General features: G+C 41.4%; 1 protein-coding gene across 3 annotated transcripts in view; it reads right to left on the bottom strand.

The window, feature by feature from the left end:
- fanci (FA complementation group I) overlaps nucleotides 1-23,859 on the bottom strand; it is a 77,135-nt gene that overhangs the window by 24,732 nt on the left and 28,544 nt on the right. For all 3 annotated transcript variants that reach the window (XM_078529988.1, XM_078529989.1, XM_078529990.1), the window contains 10 exons: nucleotides 23,579-23,680; nucleotides 22,012-22,197; nucleotides 19,515-19,636; nucleotides 14,979-15,143; nucleotides 13,893-14,072; nucleotides 13,254-13,420; nucleotides 9,565-9,644; nucleotides 9,261-9,377; nucleotides 7,552-7,603; nucleotides 6,932-7,059 (listed from right to left, as the gene is read on the bottom strand). In XM_078529988.1, coding sequence (XP_078386114.1) covers nucleotides 6,932-7,059; nucleotides 7,552-7,603; nucleotides 9,261-9,377; nucleotides 9,565-9,644; nucleotides 13,254-13,420; nucleotides 13,893-14,072; nucleotides 14,979-15,143; nucleotides 19,515-19,636; nucleotides 22,012-22,197; nucleotides 23,579-23,680 — 1,299 coding nt within the window. The remainder of the gene's footprint in view (nucleotides 1-6,931; nucleotides 7,060-7,551; nucleotides 7,604-9,260; nucleotides 9,378-9,564; nucleotides 9,645-13,253; nucleotides 13,421-13,892; nucleotides 14,073-14,978; nucleotides 15,144-19,514; nucleotides 19,637-22,011; nucleotides 22,198-23,578; nucleotides 23,681-23,859) is intronic.

Here is a 23,859-nt window from a genome sequence, read left to right as displayed (position 1 = left end):
TGGTCATTTGCCATATGATGATCTTATTATAGCTTCCAAGAGAAGCTAGGTATCGTTCAGTATGACAACCTTATATTCCTCAACTTCAGTCTGAAAACTCTTCCCAAATGATTCATGCAAAAATAGGCCATTTCTCCTTTGGTGCTTTTATTTAATTTATTCTTTCACAGGATGTGGGTGTCGCTGGCTAAGCCAGCATTTGGTGCCCATCCCTAATTGCCCTTGAGGTGATGGTGAGCCACCTTCTTGAGCCACTGCAGTCCAGGTGTACCCACAGTGCTGTTAGAGAGTTCAGGGGTTTGACTTGGTGACAGTGAAGGAACAGCAATATAGTTCCAAGCCAGTATAGCTGGGTGAGAAACTTGCAGGTGATGGTGTTCCCACGCATCTCAGTTGGCGCTGCATTCATCCAGCCAAGTGGAAAGTATTCCAGCACGCTCCCATCTTGTGTCTTGTAGATGGTGGACAGCCTTGGGAGGCAGATGCATTACTTGCTGCAGAATTCCCAGCCTCTGACCTGCTCTTCTGGCCACAGTATTTACATGACTGGTTAAGTTTCTGGTCGATGTTGTTTCAGCAATGGTGAAGACATTGAATGTCAGAGGGAGATTGTTAGATTCTCTCTTGCTGGAGGTAATCATTACCTGGCACTTGTGTGGGCAAACGTTGCTTGCTTATCAGTCCAAGCTTGAATGTTGTCCAGGTCTTGTGACATAGGGGCACGGATTGCTTCAGTGTCTAAGGAGCTGTGAATGGTGAACATTGTGCAATCACCCATAAAAATCCCCCCTCTGGCCTTATTACAGAGGGAAAGTTGCTGATGAAGCAGCTGAAGATTGTTGGGCCTAGGACACTAACTGAGGAACTCCTACAGTGATGTCTTAGAACGGAGATGATTGACCTCGATAACCACAACCATCTTCTTTTGTGTTAGGAATGACTGTAACCAGTGGAGAGTTTTGTCCCCAATTCCCATTGACTTTAGTTTTGCTAGGACACCTTGCTGCCACACTTGGTCAAATGCAGCCTTGATATCAAGGGCAGTCATTCTCGCCTCACCTCTTCAGCTCTTTTGTCCATGTTTGGACCAAAGTTGTAATAAGATCAGGAGCGAAGTGGCCCTGGTGGAACCCTGAGCATCAGTGAGCAGGTTAGTGCTATCCAAGTGCTGTTTGATAGTACTGTGGGGAGGTAATTGGCCGGGCTGGATCTGCCCTGTTTTTTTCTGGACAGGACATACCTAGATAATTTTCCACATTGTCAGGTAGATGCCAGTGTTGTAACTGTACTGGAACAGCTTGGCTAGGGCTGCAGCTAGTTCTGGAGCATTAGTCTTTAGTACTACTACCAGAATGCAGTCAGAACCCATAGGTTGTGTCGTGTTATGACGCGTGCCAGGCAGATCAAATCCACAAGGGAAACTTGATCACGTGGTCACAATGGTTTTGCAATTTGTATTTTATTTTGAAATGCGTGCCCTGAATTCAGAAGTAATAAGTCTACCACAACTTCAGAGATTTTTTAGAAAACTAAAGTAAACATTTATTAACAAAAATTCAAACACATACATATGTCTACAAATTACTACTATAACAACTTCTAAAGTCCCTAATTAATCTAGCTTTTATTTACACCCTCATTAAGGCAACAGTAAACAAAAAAATAGGTTTTAAATAGATTCCAGCCAGTTAACACAATACTTTGGACAGTAGAATTCATAAGACCATAAGACATATGAGCAGAAATTAGGCCATTCGGCCCATTGAGTCTGCTCCGCCATTCAATCATGGCTGATAAATTGCTCAATCCCAATCTCCCGCCTTCTCCCCGTAACCTTTGATCCCCTTACCAATCAAGAACCTATCTATCTTGGTCTTAAATACACTCAATGACCTGGCCTCCACAGCTTTCTGTGGCAATGAATTCCATAGATTCACCACTCTCTGGCTAAAAAAGTTTCTCCTCATCTCTGTTCTGAAAGGTCTTCCCTTTACTCTGAGGCTGTGCCCTCGGGTCCTAGTCTCTCCTAATGATGGAAACATCTTCCCCACATCAACTCTATCCAGGCCTTTCAGTATTCGATGGGATTTTGAGGGATTCTGGGGAGGGGTGGGGGGGGAGCAGGGTGTGGAATTTCCCTGTCTCTGTCACTCCAGCTTTCTCTCTCTCTCTCTTTCCAGACATTTCTTTCTCTACTTCATCTTGTAATAAACTGATAAGTAATTCCCAATGTGATTTGTCGATATTTGAATTGGGGGAGAGGGGAGGATGGAGGGGGAGGGGGTTGGGGTAGGGGGTGAGGGGAGTGGGTCCCATTTCCCTCTCACTCCTTCCGGCCCTGTCTGTGAGGTTTGGGCTGAGCTGTGGAGGGAGAGGAATGTTCTGTTAGACTGGGGCCTGTTCCTGTCCCTGAGCTTTAATGCAGCCTCTATGACTAGGACCAATTCAAGGCCTAATTTCAGGCCCCTCGGGAGGGGCTGTGCATTGTCTGAACTCCCCAACGATGCCTATGTTTTAGGCCATGAATGTGACGGTGAAACAAAATGTGCAGCAGCCACTTGAATTCATTTGATTTGAGGCTGTGATTGTGCGTTTTCTTGCTGTCTCTCTCTTTCTCTCCATCTTTCTCTTTTGATTGTGAGTTATCAGGGAGGGAGGGAGGGAGTGGAAAAGGGGAGAGGGAGGGAAACAGGGAGGGAAGAGACAGGGATCTGGGGGTCTCCGGCATGCAGTCGCTGCCCAGCTCCCAGTCTCTGGAGAAAAGACCCTCACTCCCAGCCTCCCAAAAGGTTGGATTTGTGAAAAGAAACTGTGTCACTGAGGGCCAATCTGTGCCATTTTGTTTCAATATATTTCCCTGCCTTGTCTTTTTCATCAATTCTCAGCCTAAAACACTTTGACCCAAATGTGAGCATGTTGCATTGTGTGGGATCTTTCTGTGCGCAAATACCAAACAGGGTTTCCTAAATGACCAGCAGTGAGCACACTTTGAAAATTAATTCAGCGACTGGTGAAGCTGGTGGGAGGGCCTGAAGTGAAACTTGTTCACGTGAGGCTGTTTCCCCGAATAACGCTGCTGTTTTAGACACTTCGATGAATTGAGGCTTTAATGAAATGTGCGGGAACCATTTTGAATTGAGTTTATTGAGGTCCTGACTGGTTTTCTCTCTCTCTCTCTCTCTCTATGCCTCTCCATATTCTGGCATGTGAGAAACAGAGAGAGAGAGGGAGAGAGAGAGAGAGCGCGAGTTGGGAAAGAGGATATATTGAGGGAAATAGTGGTGGTTCAGAAAGGGGGGAGGCAGGATTTGGGGTTTCTCCAGTGAGGCCATGGTGGGGATGTTTGTGGGATCCTTGCTGTGCACTGCAATTGTAAACATTTAGGTATTGACTTGACTTTCCAATGTATCTGAGTTCCTGGATTTGAATTTCTAAATGCTACGCTGTGTAAACAATATAAAAAATACAAGCGTTTATTTATTGTTATGTTTACAGTGTTGAAGGTCAGATGACCAATTGAATGGGAGCAGAGCAAGGGGGAGGGGGGTTGAATTGCACTCACTCATTTCTCTGAAGCCATCCAAAGTTTTGTAAGACAATCAGACCCCCACCCCCTCCCAAGTTTTAAAGAGGGAGATTAGCATTTTCTGGGTCTGGGGGAAGGATACCTGGCTCACACCACCTTGCTCATGGGATCTTGCTGTGCCTATCTGGCCCGCAGCTGTCCTGCCCTGCAGCTGTGGCTACACTCCATGAATTCAGTTTACTGATGGGCTGAGTGAGGATCGCTCCCATTTCCACCCCCCCCACCACCCGCCACAGCCCCCTCTCTCAGTAAATCATTGATAGATATAAAACATGGCCACAGTGCATCATTATTTAAAAAGGGAAGGCAGGAACTTCTCAGAGCACAATTAAAAAGGCTGCAACTTGGACCCGGGTCTAATTCACCAAGAACACAGGGCTTGTGTCTGAGAGCAAGTGATGTAAGGGTTAAATGTAAAGGCCCGGCAGCCAATTTAATTCACTTCACTGATCTCTGATTGTAAAATTCTCAGCCTTTTGCCTCTCTCTTGGTCTCTCCATCTTGCTCCCTTAATAAGGGAGATGGGCGAAGAGAGAGAGAGAGAGGGGGAGTGAGTGAGGGGAAACAGAGGGGCAGAGATAGTAAAACAGAGGAGGGAGTGGGGGTGAAAAGACACAGGGTCTGGTGGTCTCCGATGTGTAGACTCTGCCCAGCTCCCAGTCACATCCCTCTAGAAAGGCCGAATTGCAAAAATTAATCCAGGGACATTGAGGCAAGTGAGTAACTAACCATGAGTGTATTTTAAAAATTAATTCATTCACTGGAAAGCACTCAGCTTTTCTGAGGTTCCAAAAGGGGGTCTTCACTGTCTTAGTCTCTCTCCACCATGCTCCCCCTCTCTCTGTAAATATTTCCCCAATTTAAAAACTGCGAAGCAAAGCTGACTGCTCCCTGTGGGATCTTGCTCTGCACAAAATGTCTGCAGTGTTTCATACTGTTCCACAATGTGTTAATTTATTAAAATGTGCTCATTGCACTAATTTCCCATCCCTCAGGAGCCCTTCACCAAGTCCAAACTGTGAGAGTGTGTAAAAGATTGCGCTAATTTCTCAATAATGCTGGTGTTTTAGGCAGGGGGATGAATTGGAAGGTGGAGCAGCCATTTGAATTCAGTCTGTCTTTCTAGGATGTGTCCCTACGTTACAGAATTCAAAGTGGCTTTTCCCAGCTTCGGTTTCTGTAAGCAGCAACTTAACGCACAACTACTGGAGGCTTTTCACACTTCTGGTAGCTCTTGCAATGCCTTCCCCGACATATAGCTTCAATCTCCTTTATACATGTTTTTCCCTTTTAATGTAAACTCCATTGTTCCCATATGTCTTTGGAACTTTACTTTTCTCATAATATAAACCTATTCATAGTGCTAATATTATCAGTAACTTTTGGGAAAAATAAACACACTGTTTGGCCTAGCTTCTCTGGCTAGGTGTAACATCCTACCATCTCTTTGAAATTCAAACTAGCCTGATTTATCTAAAAATACAAATTCTCCTCACCTCACTATCTAACTTCAGCTATGTTTACGTATTTAGCATTTCAAACCTAGCTTCTCTTGTTGAGTCAAAGCCTCCAGACCAGCTGTCTCCAACTCAATTAATACACACACATACACAAACTATCCAAACCCCACTATTAATCTACTTTTACAATAACATTATGAGAATTATTATACTTTCATGACAGTAGAATACAGTGCTTTCAGCCATTTCTTGATATCATATGGAGTGAATTGAACTGGCTAAAGACTGACACCTGTGATGCTGGGGGACCTCAGGAGGAGGCTGAGGTGGATTATCCAGTCAGTATTTCTGGCTGAAGATGGTTGCAAATGCTTCAGCCTTGTCTTTTGCACTGATATGCTGGGCTCCCCCATCATGGAGGCTAGGGATATTTGTGGAACCTCCCCCTCCAGTTAGTATTTAATTGTCCACCATTCACAACTAGATGTGGCAGGACTGCAGAGCTTTAAACTGGTCTACTGGTTTTGGGATTGTTTAGCTCTGTCTATCACATGCTGTCAATTACATCATCAATGCCAGGTCTATAGAACGCAGTTATATTCAGTGAGGTTAATTCCCTGTTCACAATTTGGTTACTGCTACTCAACTGTTTCAACATTTACACCAATAAATAAATAATGTTTTCTGAAATATAAAGTATGAACTGAAAAGTACATACCCAAATAAATAATGGCATTGGATGTAGTCATTTTTACATCAAACTGAATAAGAACCAATGGAAAAGCAATTATTAGTTGACATCTTCTTCTTCTATGGTCTTTCAGTTGAACCCCAGATCTTCCACTGCCAACTCCCCGATCAGAACAACCAGCGCAATTAATGAGTCAGGTACTACTGAGCTTTAGTAAAATGCTACTGCATCTGAACTGAATTCAAACCAAACAGTGCACTGCGCAGCCATATCATCACACAAATGGAAGACAAATAAATTTTACTGACATTGGAAGAATTCTGACAGAAGTTCAGATTTGAACCTCAATAAAAATCTTTCCAATTTCTGAAAAGCTTTATTTTTGTATGCTACACTTGCACACCAGAATTAGCTGTAGGATCAGTTACACCAGCCATCACACTATTGGGACGATCAGCTCAAGTAGATCTTGCCAGTTAATACCACAATGGCTAATTCCTCCATCAGCTCACAGACAAGTAAGATCAACAGTAAGTAAACAAGGATGCTGTCTTTATACAAGCTTACTTACAATGCCTTAGAACATGCCATGCTTTTCCCAACCCAAATACAAACAAGGATTATTGGAATTTGGACAAGTCCCTCCAAATCAATCACCTAAGTCAATACTTTCACATTCTTACAGGTGATTTAGTACAGGATGTCAGCAGCCCAGTTCATCTTTACATAGGACATTGGCTCATAGCGAAACCCATAACTAAAATCCAGGTTATCTAATTAAGAGCTGTGGGCTAGAATTAATATCTAAGTGGTTCACCTGATAAATGGGATGTGAAGCATGGTCTGCTCTCATACATCTATATCATCACATTATTTGGTTATTTATTTGCCAAATTTGTGGTTGAATTTGCCAACAGTCAGACATCAGTATTAATTTTTAATATAAACTAAATTACCGCATGATTTGCAAATTGTTTTGGTGACAACAGCATGGAAGCTTCCTTTCTGATTTCCAGTGGGCTGTTCTTAACTGTGAAGTCCATGGAATAAGAGGTTTCACTGAGATGGAGCCAGCTCCAACAGTATATCAAGTCCAAGACAGTACAGATTATGCTTATTGCACTGGATGAAGAACAGCCCAACTGAACCAGATGATCTAGTTATGTCCCACATTTCCTTGCACAAGGTTCTTACCTGATCAATATCCCCCAGGCGACTGTGGATATCTCGAGACATCTCTTGTAGCAAGCTCACTGGACTCTTGTGCTGCACATGCAGACTGAACATCATACTCATCAATCCTTTGCAGAAATGCACATCTTCTGTGGAGCCAACAACGTATTTACACAGTATTATACCAATGTCCACTTAAAGAGGTGCTGATCAGAGAAACATTTGAAGGCAGCATAAAAGTTTAGAAACGGATCTGATATCTTGTTGATTTTGGGGTTAATTTGTTGAAATTGCTAACTGTATCTTCTTGAAATCAACATAGATAATGTGCTGAAAGTCCAATATGCATCTGCCTCCTAACAGGAGACAGCCATTATTCTTCTCCTAAAAAGTCAGGAATGTGAAACATTCAGAACTTACCTCCAGAAAAACCTTCATAAATCTAATTTTAAAGATCCATATTTAACAGAGAATACACTAAGAGCAATTTGCTGCAAGTCCACCTTGGGGTCTAATGCAAGGTTACCATTGAAACATTACTTGTCTTTTGTCTTTGTAATGCTGATGGACCTGTTTCTTGTTTCCAGCATTCTTCATTTTATCTTAAATATTATGAATACATGTGCCTGAAATATTCTTACCTAGGTTATTTTCCTTGCAAATCTTTACTGTCCAAGTTAACATTTGACCAAACTATCAACAAAACACAATAAATTAATTGTAGATCAAATGATGCACATTCAGCTGATATCAGCACTAAATTTTTCATCTCACAAATTAATATAGGAAATACATTTTTTGGATTACAAATAAACTTGCACACATTTAATTAAAATAAAAACTCTTTCTTTTACCTTTTTCAGTTCCAACATGATAAAACTAACAGCCCGCCAAAGAAAACTGGCATTGTCATAGCAACATATTTAGTGTACAGAAAGGGATATAATCAGTGTTGCTATTCCAAGAATACCTCTATCATGACTACTTTTGTGAAATTGTTCAGTGTCATTATGCTGACTATGTTTCTTAAGTACCTGTCTGCTTTTCCAAGCTGCTTTCTCTACTGTATGTTATCTGATTGTTTTTTAAAGCAGAATAGCCATTTTTTTGTTGTTTTAAACATCTATGCAACATTGCTGCAATTTTCCACACAGAAGAACAAGACAACTTGTGGGACAAGTTTCATAAATACAGTAAGTAACACTCTAGACTGGTTAACAGATGGCAGATTTTGCCAAAGTGATCACCAGCTCTCTGGCCCTTGGGCAATGCTATATTATTAGAAACTGTAAGCATGCTGAGCATGTGAAAACATCTGCCAAATGGACTAGCAGTTTCTCTTTCCCTTCACTATCACCTGCTTCAAATTCCTCTCTCCCCATCTATGTACCTCCATGAACAATGCATTGGGCCTTCTACTTGCTGGGAGAACCAGAGAGCTCAATTGGAAGACAAGGCTGTCTCAGCCTTATGAAACTAGTTTTATCAGTGCAGGCAATAGAAACACAAATAATTGATATGGATGCTGCTCCATTCAATTACTTAAGTAAGTTACCAGGCTTGACTTAAGCCCACCTGTATGAAATAGGTTTCCTGTAGAAGTGAGCATCAGAAACAGCTTTCATGTAATGTGTTACTTACTACTTAACAGAGACCAAAAGCTGCACACATATTACTTGAAGCAACATGACTCAAGAGATTACCGATCTCTCACACTCGTTTAATGCTGTACATACATTATTACAAAAAACCCTGATTCTCTTTGAATACAAAGACCCTTTTCTACAGATTATATATATTGATTGTAATTTCTAGAAAAAAAGACCATAAAATATAATTTGTCTGACTGGATGACACTGTGACCATTCACCTCTGGCACAAGGGTTCAATTCCAACCCAGAATAACAAGATGCAAAACTTCGCTATCTGCTAAATGACTTAAGTGAAATATGTTTGGAGCAATCTTAGCACAGTTTCTCATGGACATGGACCCACGAACTATCTTTAATCACCAATTGCCCCTAACTGGACAGAATTTCTAAGAACATATATTAGGGTAACTGCTGTGGGAGATGTAAACATATTATACGTTTGCAGGAGTGACCACCCTTTCGATGCTGGGGCGGATGCAGAATCTTGGAGAGTAGATACAGGATATAGCTTCCTCTGGCTGTATCTGGCTGAGGAGTGCTTACTAGAGCCACTGGACACTTGCAATGAGAACCAGTAGTAATATCCCTCACCTTGGTGATCACAAAAGAGGAAACCTTGTGATCTTTTTATGACTTTCACTCATTGCTTTATACTGATGAAGAACTAGAAAGAGCTGTCAGAGTTAATATTTACATACTTGTTCAGATGTGGGTTCTAATAGCCGAGAGAGTGTTGACAGTATGCTCACTAAAAGCTGTGCTTCCTTGCTGTTAAAATCCTCTTCATCCCCACTCAGTTGTGTCACAAGGGATCTCTGACAGCAAATGGATCAGAACAAACATATCTTAATGTAAAGACTGAATGGAAAATAAAGGGGTAACACATGCCCATAATTAGAAACATAAGATATATTTTTTATAGATTGCTGCAGGTGCACAATTAATGCTGTTGAAAGATGCTCACTTCCAATTTAAAAGCAGCATCACACACAAGAAACTTACCTGGAACTGCCTGATATGGAAAGCTGCTTTCTCTGTAATGTTGATGTTCTCTTGTTCTCCTTCCCCATCACTCACCACATCTAAAAACAAAATAGACAAAACATTTTTCTCCATTTTCTCTTCTCCTGAAGGGTTAGCGTTCCACAGGCATGGCAGGTACCCTTCATTAACTGGTCTTCAAGGAACCCAATGGGAGCATCAAGCATTCCCAGAGCAGTTGCAATATTAGTTAGATGCAGAATAACACTACCTCTACAATAAAAACAAAAAATGCTGGAAACAGGTCTGGCAGCAACTGTGGAGAGAGAAACAGAGTTAACATTTTGAGTCCAATGTGACTTTTTCGGAATTGGAGAGTGGTAAAAATGTGATGGGTTTTATGCTGTTCAAAAAGGGGGAGGGGCAGGTGGAGCAAAATAGAAGGGCAGAGATAGTTTGGAGAGCATTATAGTATTAAAGACTAAAATTTTGGTCCAGAGTAAGTGTTAATAGTAGAATGAAGGTCAGCACTAAGATAAAAGCAAAATACTGTGGATGCTGGAAATCTGAAACAAAAACAGAAAATGCTGGAAAAACTCAGCAGGTCTGACAACATCTGTGGAGAGAGAAACAGAGTTAACATTTCAAGTCCAATATGACCCTTCTTCAGAGCTCTGTTCTGACCTGCTGAGTTTTTCCAGCATTTTCTGTTTCTGTTACAGGTCAGCACTGTCTGAAAGCAAAATAGCATAATGTGTTAATATCAGAAAAGGGTCAGTGCTGTATGAAAGCAAAAACGTGAGAACAAGATACAGGTTGGCACTTGGGGGAAAAAAAATTCAAAATAGAAGATACAATTCATGGTCTAAAGTTGTCGAACTCAATATTAAGCCCAGAAGGCTGTATAAGTGCCTTATCAGAAGATGAGGTGCTATTCCTCCAGTTTGTGTTGGGCTTCACTAGAACATTGCAGCAGGCCAATGACAGAAATGTGAGCATGACAGCAAGATAGTGAATTTAAATGGCAAGTGACAGGAAGGTCGGGGTCAAGCTTGCAGACTAAGTGAAGGTGTTCCGCAAATTGGTCACCCAGTCTGTGTTTAGTCTCTTCAATGTACAGGAGTCCGCATTGTGAGCAGCGAGTACAGTAGGCTAAGTTGAACGACGTGCAAGTAAATTGCTGCTTCATCCGGAAGGAGTGTTTGGGGCCTTAGACGGTGAGGAAGGAAGAGGTAAAGGGGCAGGTGTTAAGCCTCCTGTGATTGCATTGGAAGGTGCTGGGGGAAGGGTATGAGATGTTGGGGGTGTTGGAGGGGTGGACCAGAGTGTCAGGGAGGGAACGGTCTCTTCGGAATGCTGACAGGGGAGTGAGGGGAATACGTGTTTGGTGGCGGCTTCATGCTGGAGTTGGCGAAGGATGATCCTTTGAATACGGAAGCTGGTGGTGGAGTGGAAAACGAGGACAAAAGGTAACCTTATCTAGCTCTGGGAAGGAGGGGAAGAGGTGAGAGCAGAAGTGCAGAAAATGGTTGGACACTGTTGAGGACCTGTTAACACTGTGTGGGGGTTGGGGGGGAGGTGGGGAAGATACTCAGCTGAGGAAATAGACATGTCAAAAGCGCCATTGTGGCAGGTAGCATCATCAGAACAGATGCGACGGAGACAGAGAAACTGGAAGAATGTGAATGGAATCCTTCCAGGAATCAGGGTGTGAGGAGGTGTAGTTGAGGTAGCCGTGGAAGTCGGTGGGCTTGTAATGAATATCGGTAGACAGTATATCACCAGAAATGGAGAAAGTCAAGGAAAGGAAGTGTCAGAGATGGACCATTTGAAAGTGAGAGAGGGGTGGAAAATGGAAGCAAAATTGATGAATTTTTCCAGGTGCAGACAAGGGCATGAGGCAGCACCAATACAGCCATCTATGTACTGGAGAAAGAGTTGTGGGAGTGGGGCTTGAGTAGGACTACAATGCTCCCTCAAACATTCCTAGGTGAGTACAGGTCAGATTAGATAAATAGCAAAGCTACTCACCTCTCTTCCATCAAGTTCTGGGAAAGAACATGGGTTGACTGCAGAGTAAACTCCCTCTACACTGTTCCAATACATGCTTCAGTCTCAAACACAGAAGAACATGACACTTCATTCTTGGTATTAAAGGGAAACTTAATTAAACCCTGGATCTAGTTGCAGTATAAATAAGGTTTTGGTAGCTGGATGTCATCTTTTCCTCTTCCACCTTGTTAGGTTACTGCACATATTACAAACCATTTCTAATGGTCCAACCCTTAATTTATACATAATGTGCTCTAAAGCTCTAAAAATGTTTCCCTGAGAGAGGAGAGGGAAATTGAATAAAATGTCAATATGCACATGTTCTAGGTGCTGGCTTAAAAGAAATCTTCCTTTCCTATCATTGGCCATTTAAAGAATTGAGAGTGGGGGCAGTGGGTGGGTATAGTAGGCAATGGAGGAAGAGAAGAAAAGGAACAAATCAAAACCATCACAACTACGCCATTGCTATAAAGTACTGGAAACTACAAAACTTTATCTGCATGAAGGGCAGCTCACATGGGCATGTCAAAGATCAGCAATCAACAGCAAGAAAAAGAAATCTAAGCAAATGTTTTTGAACAACTTCAGCCAGGATCAAACTTCCTGATGCAGATGAGTTTTCAGGTGACTCAAATACAAAGGTTACTAAAAACTGCAGGTTTGTACTATGTTATTTGTACATTGATTTCTGGGCTACAGGCCACATATTCTCAACAATTATCAAAATGTTGAGTAGTTTGACAGTACTTGTGACAGCTACAATTGGCACTTTTGACCAGATTTCACTCTTGTATAATCAGTTTTTACTTAAAGGAAAAATAAATACAAAACACAGCAAAGGGACACAGCCCGATGAATATAGTAATATATGCCAATATACAAGTAACTTAGGAACAAGAAAACTACACACATTTACCAGCATGCCTGAAGCCAACAACTGCAGTATGTTCACGACATTAATGGAAGGAAGGAAAGCAAGATAGAAAGAATAAACTTACAATTATTTATGCAGCAACTTACGTGTCTCAGAAACATCTCAAGGCACTGAACCTAACAAATTATTTCGTAATACAGTTGCTGCAGATGTTAAGCAAACAAGATTCCAGGAACAGCAATCATGCAAATAACCTGTTGAGCTTTTGTTTTTGATAATGTTGATCGAGGGACAAATACTGACCAGGTCAACACCCTGATCGTTTTAATACTGCCATGGGATTTTATTGTCTATTTGCATATGTGGACTGGAATTCGGTTTAACATCTCATCCAAAGGATGGCACCTCCAACAACACACTATTGCACTGAAGTATCAGCCAGATTATATGCTCAAATAGAACTTAAATCCACAACTTTTTAAACATAGCTGAGCTGCATGAAAATTATTATATAGGCACTCAGCTTTATGTAATTTATAATAATATTTTACACATTTTAACATTAATGAGACATTTCATAAACACATCATGTATATTCCAGTGGGATACAGCATTACAAGAACCTGACTGGATCGTCATGACTGAAAGTTCATGATATTCTAATTTGGGTGATCCAATCAGTCTCATTCAACGTTTGAAAGCTGTAACACATGCAGACCTACATGACATTCTCTTACATCTTAAAAAAAGAGTATCTCACGAAATTCAAATCTTGCCCACTAACCTATTGCACTGAGGAACTGCTGGATCTTGTTCTGGTACCTCTGTTGCACTGTGTTAAATATGCGCAGTAATCCCTCCAAACAGAGTAACGAAATAGTCCTTCCTTTTTCTTTCTTCCCAGATTCTTCTACTGCTGATGGGATCGAAGTGTATCTCCACAGCAGAACCCTGCCAAGCAAAAAATAAATGTTGGCAATGATACCAATCACTTTATTGCTCACCAAATAGAATGTAATTTGCTGGTACCAGCTATGAATTTATAGAATGTCAGTTATATTGCTGTTTGAATGGTAGACAATGAAAAATAAATTTAATTCTCAATAACAATCAGAATGTGCAAGACATACACAACACACGCAGCAGGATTTGTTAAAAAAAAAAATTTTACATTCTAGGTGAAATCCTTCAAAGGAAGCTGAATCAGTAAATCTCTTTTCCCTTTCAGAAGCTGGCTGAACTACTGCGTGCGAGCAGCATTCTCTGTTTTTATTTTCGAGTTACAATATCAGCTGCTTTCCCTTTCTTTACCACTGGTAGAAATTAAAATGTTTTGACAAGATAATTCTATGGAAATGTTTTGAAATAGCTAATACACTATGATGTGATGTGATCTTGTGGATGTGTGAACATGCTGTCTTACCGAGTGATCTCACATAGATATTTGAATGTTTTCTCAGCATTTTGACCGTCTGGTCCATCTGCCTGTCCCGTCTCCTCGAGTTGCTGTATTTTCTGCAAGGCCACACTAACGGCGTAACGCATAAACTCGTTACTGGAGCGCAGCACAGACAAGCTCTCTTCATGGCTCTGTGCATTATCTCTTGGGGGGGGGAAAAACACACAGCTCCTTTTAAGAAATTCTAATTAATTTAGCAATTATAACATTGATTTCTGGCACATAGTTAATTAAAAATTTTATGACTGAGATTCATAAATTTTAAAGGTAAAGGTATCAAGGGATATGTAGCAAAGGCCGGTAAATGGAGTTGATGTGCACATCAGCCATGATCTAACTGAACGGTAAAATATGTTTGAGGAATGCTGAATGCTATTCCAATAATGTGCTTTGACAAAGATCTGTAGATACCATACACACGCAGGAGCTTTTTAAGATGAGAAACAGAAATTGTTAATTCCTGATGGACTAGTGCTATCCTTACAACCCTATAAGTTCCAAGTTGAACTAGCCAGTGTCATTGTGGAGTTAGGTGTTCTCAGACAGGATAGAAATTAAAAAGCTACAAACGCCCTTCGTAGCCTTGGGCTAGAAGAGGGGAAAAAAAAAGTGAGCCCAGATTCCTGTTCCTGACCTCTTTCCAGCAAACAACTGTATTGTTAAACCATAGTTCAGTACAAATACCAGTTTCCACTCTTCCCTTCTAGATCCTTTCCCTGTCCAGAAGCAAAGCCCCCTTACCAGGGAAAACCTTGGTCTTAAGTACAGACTTCAATGAGCATCATCTGCTCTCAATTCACTGAAGCTGATCCAGGATTACTCTTGAAAGGACCTGCATTTCTAACATTATCACGGAACAGTCACTTCACTCCAAAAATGCTATTTTGTGAAGCACTCAGATGCTTTTAATGTTAAGGTTTAACCTAAACCTGAGTGCTACAACACAGCATATTGTGTATTTATCTATAACACGGGGAAATCCCATATATGCACAAAAATTTTGTTGTATATAACACTTCTACTCTGCAAGTCAGCGAGCAGGTCTGTTACCTGAAAAGTGCAGTCAGTAAGCAGGAGACAAAACTGAAGGTTAGAAGACTCCTGGCTGTTTTACTGGATGAGGGTGATTTGCCTTTTCCAGATTTCTCTTTCAAAAGATCCGAAAGCTTGTGGTAACGGTTAAAAAGACTTATAACATCTTCAAATCGGTTCATACTAGAAGAAAATGAAAATATTCTCATAGTTTCTTACATTAAACATAGTTTACTTCTGAAACAACTTAAAATACCCAAGAAAGGATTATTCATGAGGTCCAGGAGGGAATAATATATTAAAAGTTTCCTTAGGCAATATACAATGAGGAAATATTCGGTCTTGTTACGCATGCTGTAATTTTACAGGAAACTGTAGTTCGTGCTAACAGGTATGAATCAATTCCTAAAGGCTCCAGATGTAGAGTAGCTCGCAGCCCAAGTCAGTGTGTGAGGTACACCAACCGATTATCAGACAGCAGAATGAATTAATGCAGATTCACAAAGTCACATATTAATAAGGAAGATTTCTGATTCATTTAACTTTCCTTCTGACTAACTAACTCCCCAGTTAGCAATTCATCTGGTACTGAGCTCCACATGTACAAGATGGCTGTCCTGTGTATGTGATGCTAATAAATGTCTGTCAGCAGGCTTTTTAAAAAATTCATTCATGGGATGTGGGCATCGTTGGCAATAGCAGCATTTATTGTCCACTAATTGCTCTTGAGAAGATGGTGGTTAGCCACCTTCTTGAGCTGCTACAGTCCTTGTGGTGAACGTACTCCCACAGCAGTGTTAGGTGGAGTGTTCCAGGTTTTTGACCCAGCCCAGGGCTACCATAGCTAAGCCTTATTCTACTCTCATCTACAATGGGCTCATAAAACAGCTAACGAGAGTGTGAACTGTAGCCAGTTTTCTCCATCCTTAGGTTGCCACTGTGGAGGCCAATGTAACACCTACACCATAGCCCCAGCTGAGACAGACCATAAGACAAAGGAGCAGAAATTAGGCCATTCAGCCCATCGAGTCTGCTCCGCCATTCAATCATGGCTGATAAGTTTCTCAACCCCATTCTCCCGCCTTCTCCCCGTAACCTTTGATCCCCATATCAATCAAGAACCTATCTAACTCGGTCTTAAATACACTCAATGACCTGGCCTTCACAGCCTTCTGTGGCAATGAATTCCATAGATTCACCACTCTCTGGCTAAAAAAGTTTCTCCTCATCTCTGTTCTAAAAGGTCTTCCCTTTACTCTGAGGCTGTGCCCTCGGGTCCTAGTCTCTCCTACTAATGGAAACACCTTCCCCACATCCACTCTATCCAGGCCTTTCAGTATTCTTAAGTTTCAATCAGATCGCCCCTCATCCTTCTAAACTCCATTGAGTATAGACCCAGAGTCCTCAAATGTTCCTCATATGTTAAGCCTTTCATTTCTGGGATCATTCTCGTGAACTTCCTCTGGACCTTCTCCAGGGCCAGCACATCCTTCCTGAGATACGGGGCCCAAAATTGCTCACAATATTCTAAACGTGGTTTGACCAGAGCCTTATAAAGCCTCAGCAGCACATCCCTGCTTTTATATTCTAGTCCTCTCGAAATAAATGCCAACATTGCATTTGCCTTCCTAACTACCGACTCAACCTGCAAGTTAACCTTAAGAGAATCCTGGACTAGGACTCCCAAGTCCCTTTGCACTCCAGATTTCTGAATTCTCTCCCCCATTTAGAAAATAGTCTATGCCTCTATTCTTCCTACCAAAGTGCATGACCTCACACTTCCCCATGTTGTATTCCATCTGCCACTTCTTTGCCCATTCTCCTAACCTGTCCAAATCCTTCTGCAGCCTCTACCTGTCCCTCCACTTATCTTTGTATCATCTGCAAACTTAGCCAGGATGCCCTCAGTTCCTTCATCTAGATCATTAATGTATAAAGTGAAAAGTTGTGGTCCCAACACTGACCCCTGCGGAACTCCACTAGTCATCGGCCGCCATCCTGAGAAGGACCCCCTTATCCCCACTCTCTGCCTCCTGCCAGACAGCCAATCTTCTATCCATGCTAGCACCTTGCCTCTAACACCATGGGCTCTTACCTTACTGAGCAGCCTCCTGTGCGGCACCTTGTCAAAGGCCTTCTGGAAGTCCAAGAAGATAACATCCATTGGTTCTCCTTTGTCTAACCTACTCGTTACCTCCTCAAAGAATTCTAACAGATTTGTCAGGCATGACCTCCCCTTGATGAAACCATGCTGACTTTGCCCGATTTTATCATACACTTCCAAGTATTCTGAAATCTCATCCTTAATAATGGACTGTAAAATCTTACCAACGACCAAGGTCAGGCTAATCGGCCTGTAATTTCCCGTCTTTTGCCTCACTCCCTTCTTAAACAGGGGGGTTACATTAGCGATTTTCCAGTCCTCTGGGACCCTCCCTGACTCCAGTGATTCCTGAAAGATCACCACTAACTCCTCCAATATCTCTTCAGCTATCTCCTTCAGAACTCTGGGGTGTAATCCATCTGGTCCAGGTGATTTATCCACCTTCAGACCTTTCAGTTTTCCTAGCACCTTCTCCTTGGTAATGGCCACCATACTCACCTCAGCCCCCCGACTCTCTTGAACTTTGGGGATGTCACTCGTGTCTTCCACTGTGAAGACTGACGCAAAGTACCTATTCAGCTCCTCCGCCATTTCTTTGTTCTCCACTACTACTTCTCCAGCATCCCAATGTCCACTTTTGCCTCTCTCTTACTCTTTATATATCTAAAAAAACTCTTGCAATCTTCTTTTATATTACTGGCTAGTTTACCCTCATATTTAATCTTCTCCCTCCTTATTTCTTTTTTAGTTGTCCTCTGTTGGTCTTTGTAGGCTTCCCAATCCTCTGGTTTCCCACTGCTCTTCGCCGCATTGTATGCTTTCTCTTTAGCTTTTATGCTGTCCCTGACTTCCCCTGTCAGCCATGGTTGCCTCGTCCTCCCTTTAATATGCTTCTTCTTCCTAGGGACTGACTAAGCAAAGACCAATAAACAAATCTGGGACCTTCCTATTCTGAAGGGTTCAGTAACACATCACAAAAAAAAACCCACTGAGCCATTAGTAACATTATTCTAGCAATACATACAACACAAATTATTTAAAAGAATCTATGATAAAAAGCTACACAAAATTCAGCAACATTCTGCTTTGCAGCACTAAAGAACAATTTGCTAATGGCATTGAAATCCATGAAATTCAAAACATTGCACAGATTATGAGTAGAATGGTTATGCTAGAACTGTGTAAAATACTAGTTATGCCACAGCTAGCATACTGCTAACAGTTCTGGTCACCGCATTACAGGAAGGATGTGATCACTTTAAAGAAGGTACAGGGGAGATTTACGAGGATGTGGCCAGGTACCAATAATCTTAGTTATGAGGTAAGGCTGGATAGGCTGGGGTTGCTTTCTTTGGAACAGAGGAGGCCAAGGGGAGATTTAATTGAGGTGTATAAAATTATGAGGAACCTAGAGTGGATAGCAGAGGGGTCAATGACTGGGCTATAGGTTTAAAGTAATTAGCAGGAGAAATGAGGGGAAATAAGGATATATTGTTCACCCAGAGGTGATGGAGGTCTGGAGCTCTCTGCCTGAAAGGGTGGTAGTGGCAGAAACCATCATTACATTTTAAAAATATTCGGATGTACAGTTGAAGTGCTGTAACCTACTGAGCTAAGGACCAAGAGCTGGAAAGTACAGTTAGGCTGGATAGCTCTTTTTCGGTCAAAATAGACACAATGTGCCGAATGGTCCCCTTCATTGTTGTAAGTTTTTCAATGAAAATGCAATCTTAAATATCTGTACATTATAACATACAAAAAAAAAATGCTGTAACATGCACATTTGTAGTTTAAAGGCTATATAATCTGTTGGAAGTTTATAATGTGACAAATATTTGTATTCATACTTACAGAGGGAGAAATTTCATAACCTATCAAAAGATCACAATACTTTCAGCTATAAATACTTTACTTTTTTAAAAAAGAAAAGCAAACCAAACACAACTGTGCGTGTATTATGGACAATTCATTAATAGCAAATTTTAGAAACAGGAAAAGGCCATTAAGCCCAATATCACAGTCATTTTTCATGGAACTCACCATACTTCTCAATGCCTTCTCTCAGTGCCAGTTTAAGTCCCATTCCAGGACTTGAGCATATTACCTAAGTTAACATTTCAGTTCACTACTCAAGGAGTACTGCATTCTTGGGTGTTACCATCCTTTGGGTGAGGTTAAACCATAGCTCACTCCCTCTGTTCCACTAGTTTAGGTTGACTTAAAAGATCATACCATTATTTGAAGAGCAGAGGTCCTCTCAGGTCTGACCATCTTTCCTCCCTCATTGATACAACCAAAAGCATGTTAACTGGTTATTCATGGGATCCTAAGACTTTGCAAAATGGCTGCCATGTTTGTCTATATAACAGTTCCTATACTTCAAACTAATTAATTATATGTGAACACTGATATAATTTTCAGAAAAGCAATGGAGCACTCCAGTGCAGTACCTGTAGTTGCTGGTTATGAAATTATGCTCCATCAGAACCTCATACACTCCCATTACCAGGACGGCATAAATGTTATTTTTAATGCCAACGTTGGACGCTAATGAAAAATCTGCTGATTTGTCCTAAAAGCAGGAAAAGAAAAGGCATTTGATAAAATTTTGCACAAGAGATTGCAGATAAAATTAAAGCACATAGAATTGAAAGCATTCTTATGGCATGGATAGGAAACTAGTTGGGAAATAGGAGACTGCAAATTGGGACAGGCATTCTCAGATTGGGTGCAGTGACAATGGTAGATCCCATCTATTTACATGACCTAGATTTAGTAATGGAGCAGCATATTTCTAAGTTTGCAGGTGATAAAAGCTAGGAAGCATAGTGAATTGTGAAGAAGAGAGACATTATAAATGAACATAAATAAATGAATGAACAGATAACGGCAGTTGCAGTTCAACGTAACAAGGTAGAAGGCAGTACATGTTGGTTGCAAGAATGGCAGATGATTGTAAAAGGGGCATGGAACAAAGGATGAACGAAGGATGCAGGGGTCCAGGTACATTACTCATCAAAAGCAAGCTTCTGCGTATCGAAGGCAATCAAAAATGCTAATGGAAGTATGGAATGTGTAGAGGTATTACTATCGCAATTACATAGAGCGCGTACTTTCGGTACATGCCTTCTGTTTTGGATGCCTAGCATTATGAATATTCTGACCTTGAAGAAGGTCCAGTGATGATTTATTGATATGACATCAGGAATAAGGGGAGTGAGTTGCATCAAGAGACTGGGTAACATGGATTATATTGCCTGGAAGTAATGAGGCTGGTTGGGGGGGGCGGGGGGGGGGGGGGGGGGGGGGGGGGGTTTGGTCAAAATATTTAAAGTATTAAGGGTGGAATCATCCCATATTTGCACTAAGTGTGGCAGCGGGCAGGAAAGAGGACGTTTTACCCGCCAGCCACAAAGGCAGTTTTTCACGTCGTATCTGCTTCCCACTTCATTAATTATGCAGGCACAGGAAACACGCCGTCTCACTGGTGGACAGCCTCTGAATCGCCCAACATGCCAATACCACACCGTTTCCTGGGGTATCCCCCTTTCCCAATACAGCTCTCACCCTGCAGCCTCTTCTCTCGCCTGAGGTCACTTCTCCCCCTTCCCCAAGCAAGCCCTAGCCCTGCAGCCATTGAAAAGCCACCCCCGCCTTATGGCTGATCTGGTAGGTAGAGACCTGCTCGTGAGCCCCCTAAAAGTGACGTGGTGCTGTCTAGCGCTGATGACCACAAGTGCTGCCCGTAGCAAGGAAGGCAAACAAATCTCGAAGTCCTGAGGCCAGGTGCATGTCACTTATGTACAGTTGTGAAATGGTGGTGGCACAGATGATCCAGCATGGGGTGATGCTTCTGGCGAGCAGGGCTTATAATTTTAATACATCTGCATCTAATTATGTTCCTGACGTGTGGCGGTGGGAAAGGCGGCCCGCCAGTGACGGGCAGAGCCGATGATCACAAACTAGTTTCACACCGTCATGAAATTGGTTTTTTGATCTTCCCGTCATATTGTCCATTCAAGCCTGCCATGATGCCTAACGCCAAATGGGACAGAAAATTCCGCTCTAAGTTTTTTTTTATTTATTCTTTCAGAGTGTGGGCTTTGCTGACTAGGCCAGCATTTATTGCCCATCTCTAATTGGCCTGGAGAAGGTAGTGGTGAGCTGCCTTCTTTAACCGCTGCAGTCCATATGCATAGGTACATCCACAGTGCTTTTAGGAAGGGAGCTCCAGAAATGAAAGTGCAAACATGAATCGACTCATCTCTAGTAAGGGAATCCAGGATAATCTTAAAATTTGAACTGCACTGAAACATCAATGAAGTGCTTAGAAGAGAAACAGATGCTTGCTTGGGAAGTAAGGGATATGGGTAAAAGGGAAGGAATTGAGATTAAAGACAAAGATGTCAAGTTTAATGAGCTGAGTGGCCTACTTCTGTATGGACAGCATGAACTGAAAATTTACCAGCAGGTATTTATCTGCATAGATAAATTTAAATGGGTCAGATAATCTTTTTCCAGGAAACAGAACTTTTCTTGAATAGAAAGCTTTATTAAACAAGTGTTTGTAGAAACCATCACAGGGGCTCCTCCAATGACTCTGTTTGTGCCAGCACTGTGTCATTAAGCTGTGCAGATCAAGTAACTTTAATGTTCATTTTTTTTTTGCTCCAGTCTGAATCTGACTGTGAATTCACAAGCCCAGACTATGTTAGTCCAGATTAGAAAGTATCTCTCTCATACGTGCTACCATTTGGTGGCCCATCAAAATATCTGATTATAAACACATTCAATAGAAACTGATCTAAAATAGGATGAAGTGGGAGTTTAATGATATTTTTATATCATCCAATTGCACATTTGAAGTAAGAAACAACCCAGACCAAATAGCTTTTACAAGTTAGCATAAATAAAGAGAAATTAAGCACCAAAACCCATAACAGTTACCAGTTCAAAGTCTTCCAATTCACTCTTAATCATTCTTCGAGTGATGCAGTCCAGTTGTTCCTCCAAATCATGCTGAAAACTACCTTCCTCATCATCATCATCTTCATTTTCATCACTACGAGGACAATGCAATAAGGACTGTTTACACCAGGCCAAGCAGTTCTGGATACAACACAGAAGATGTGCCTGTGTCAAAAGAAAAATAAAAGCTAAATAATGGAGTCTCACAGGAACTGAAGCAAATCACTCAAAATTTATACAGCTCCTTGTAGTAACCTGATTTGTAATACACGTGTTGTAATGTAAGATCACATGATCTTAATACCCAAAAGCAGAGTAGCGCGAGCTACCTCTACGTGAGAGAGTCTTGAGTTAGTCATTGATGAGTGAAGGCAGAGTTTTATGTTGTGCGCACACAGGTATAGTTGTAGAGTTAGTTTGTAAATAAACAGGTGTTTATTCTAACAACGATCTCCTGATGTTCTCTGTCTCTGTACCAACTCGGTCACCCCAAACAAAGCGTGCAACCCGGATCCTTTAGCCCCAGCAAACCAAGGGCACTGCAACCAACACTCCATCTTCAGAAAATTAAATTGTATTAAAATGTAGAAAACTATGAAATAATGAAAAGTTGCGAATGTTTTGCAGGCAAACATAGCAGCTATTTTGCATTCAGCAACGTCAGAAACTGTAATTAGATGAGTGATCAGTCAATCTTTTTTTAAAAAGTGGTGCTGGTTGAGGAACATTTAACAACCAGAACATTAGGTTCTTTTTCAAACAGTGCTATGAGATCTTAAGCATCTACCTAAACCATTGGAACAGATAGATATGGTTTCAACTTATATCTAAAGGACAGTGTGTGAGATAATGTAATAGTCCCTCGCTTCTACATGAGAAGCAGCCTAAATTACAGTCAAATTAGGAAGCAGGGATTGAACACATACCTCTTAAATTAGAGTGGTGCCAACTGAGCCCAACTGGCCCTAAATTTGAGAAAAATTATGGCCATTGTAAAAGTCACTTTCCTACTGTACATATTTAAATGAGCATACTTTTCTTTTTCCTCTGTACCTGTCCTGAAGGTTCTTGGCGGCAGGTAGTTCCAAAGGCATTAGCTGCTCTCAATAACATCAACTAAGTGCCCAATTTTCACATGCAAGCTTTGACAGGTAGCAGAGATTTATCGAACCCAGGTCATTTAGCAACACAACTGAGCCATGTGCCCTCGGCAGACATCTACACATGCATTTTCTGGATGAAGGGTGGGGTCGGGTTGTTTAATCAAGAGCCAAACTCTTTTTTTCTCTACCTTGGGAAAACAGAGGTCAATGGTAGTAACCCTACCACTCTCAGCTGAGGTCAGCAGGTTCATAGATTCACAGCAGAACTTGGAACCTTCCAAACATGTATGGCTCATTCCTCCATAGAAGTAAACTTATTACGTGAGCCAGAGAAACATTTGACACAGCCTTTGGGTACAAAGTCATAAAAAAAGCTTCATATTCCAACACAGCCATTTCTCACTGGATAAATTAACAAATTTAATAATAAATTATTTGATTACCAGTGGTTCCTGGAGGTAGATCTGGCCTCCCTGAGTGGTGATGCAACCTTCTAGCTTGACGGGTGGCAGCAGGTCCTCCTCCACTTCATAATATCGCTTCAGCTGAGACAAGATCAGAAATGCCAATGTTACAGCAGTACACGTTTATATTTAGGGCTAGGAGATGTATTTTCAATCAGTAACAATCATTTAGTAATCAAATCACCTGTTGAATACCATATATGTCATGATCTTGCACAAATGAATCTGGAATATTTTCTAATATGCACGACCCACAACAA

This window comes from Cetorhinus maximus, chromosome 26, assembly GCF_964194155.1.
Source record: "Cetorhinus maximus chromosome 26, sCetMax3.hap1.1, whole genome shotgun sequence".
NCBI classification, from domain to species: domain Eukaryota; kingdom Metazoa; phylum Chordata; class Chondrichthyes; order Lamniformes; family Cetorhinidae; genus Cetorhinus; species Cetorhinus maximus.
The sequence above is the reverse complement of the archived record's forward strand: the minus strand, read 5'-3'. Positions and strand labels throughout refer to the sequence as shown.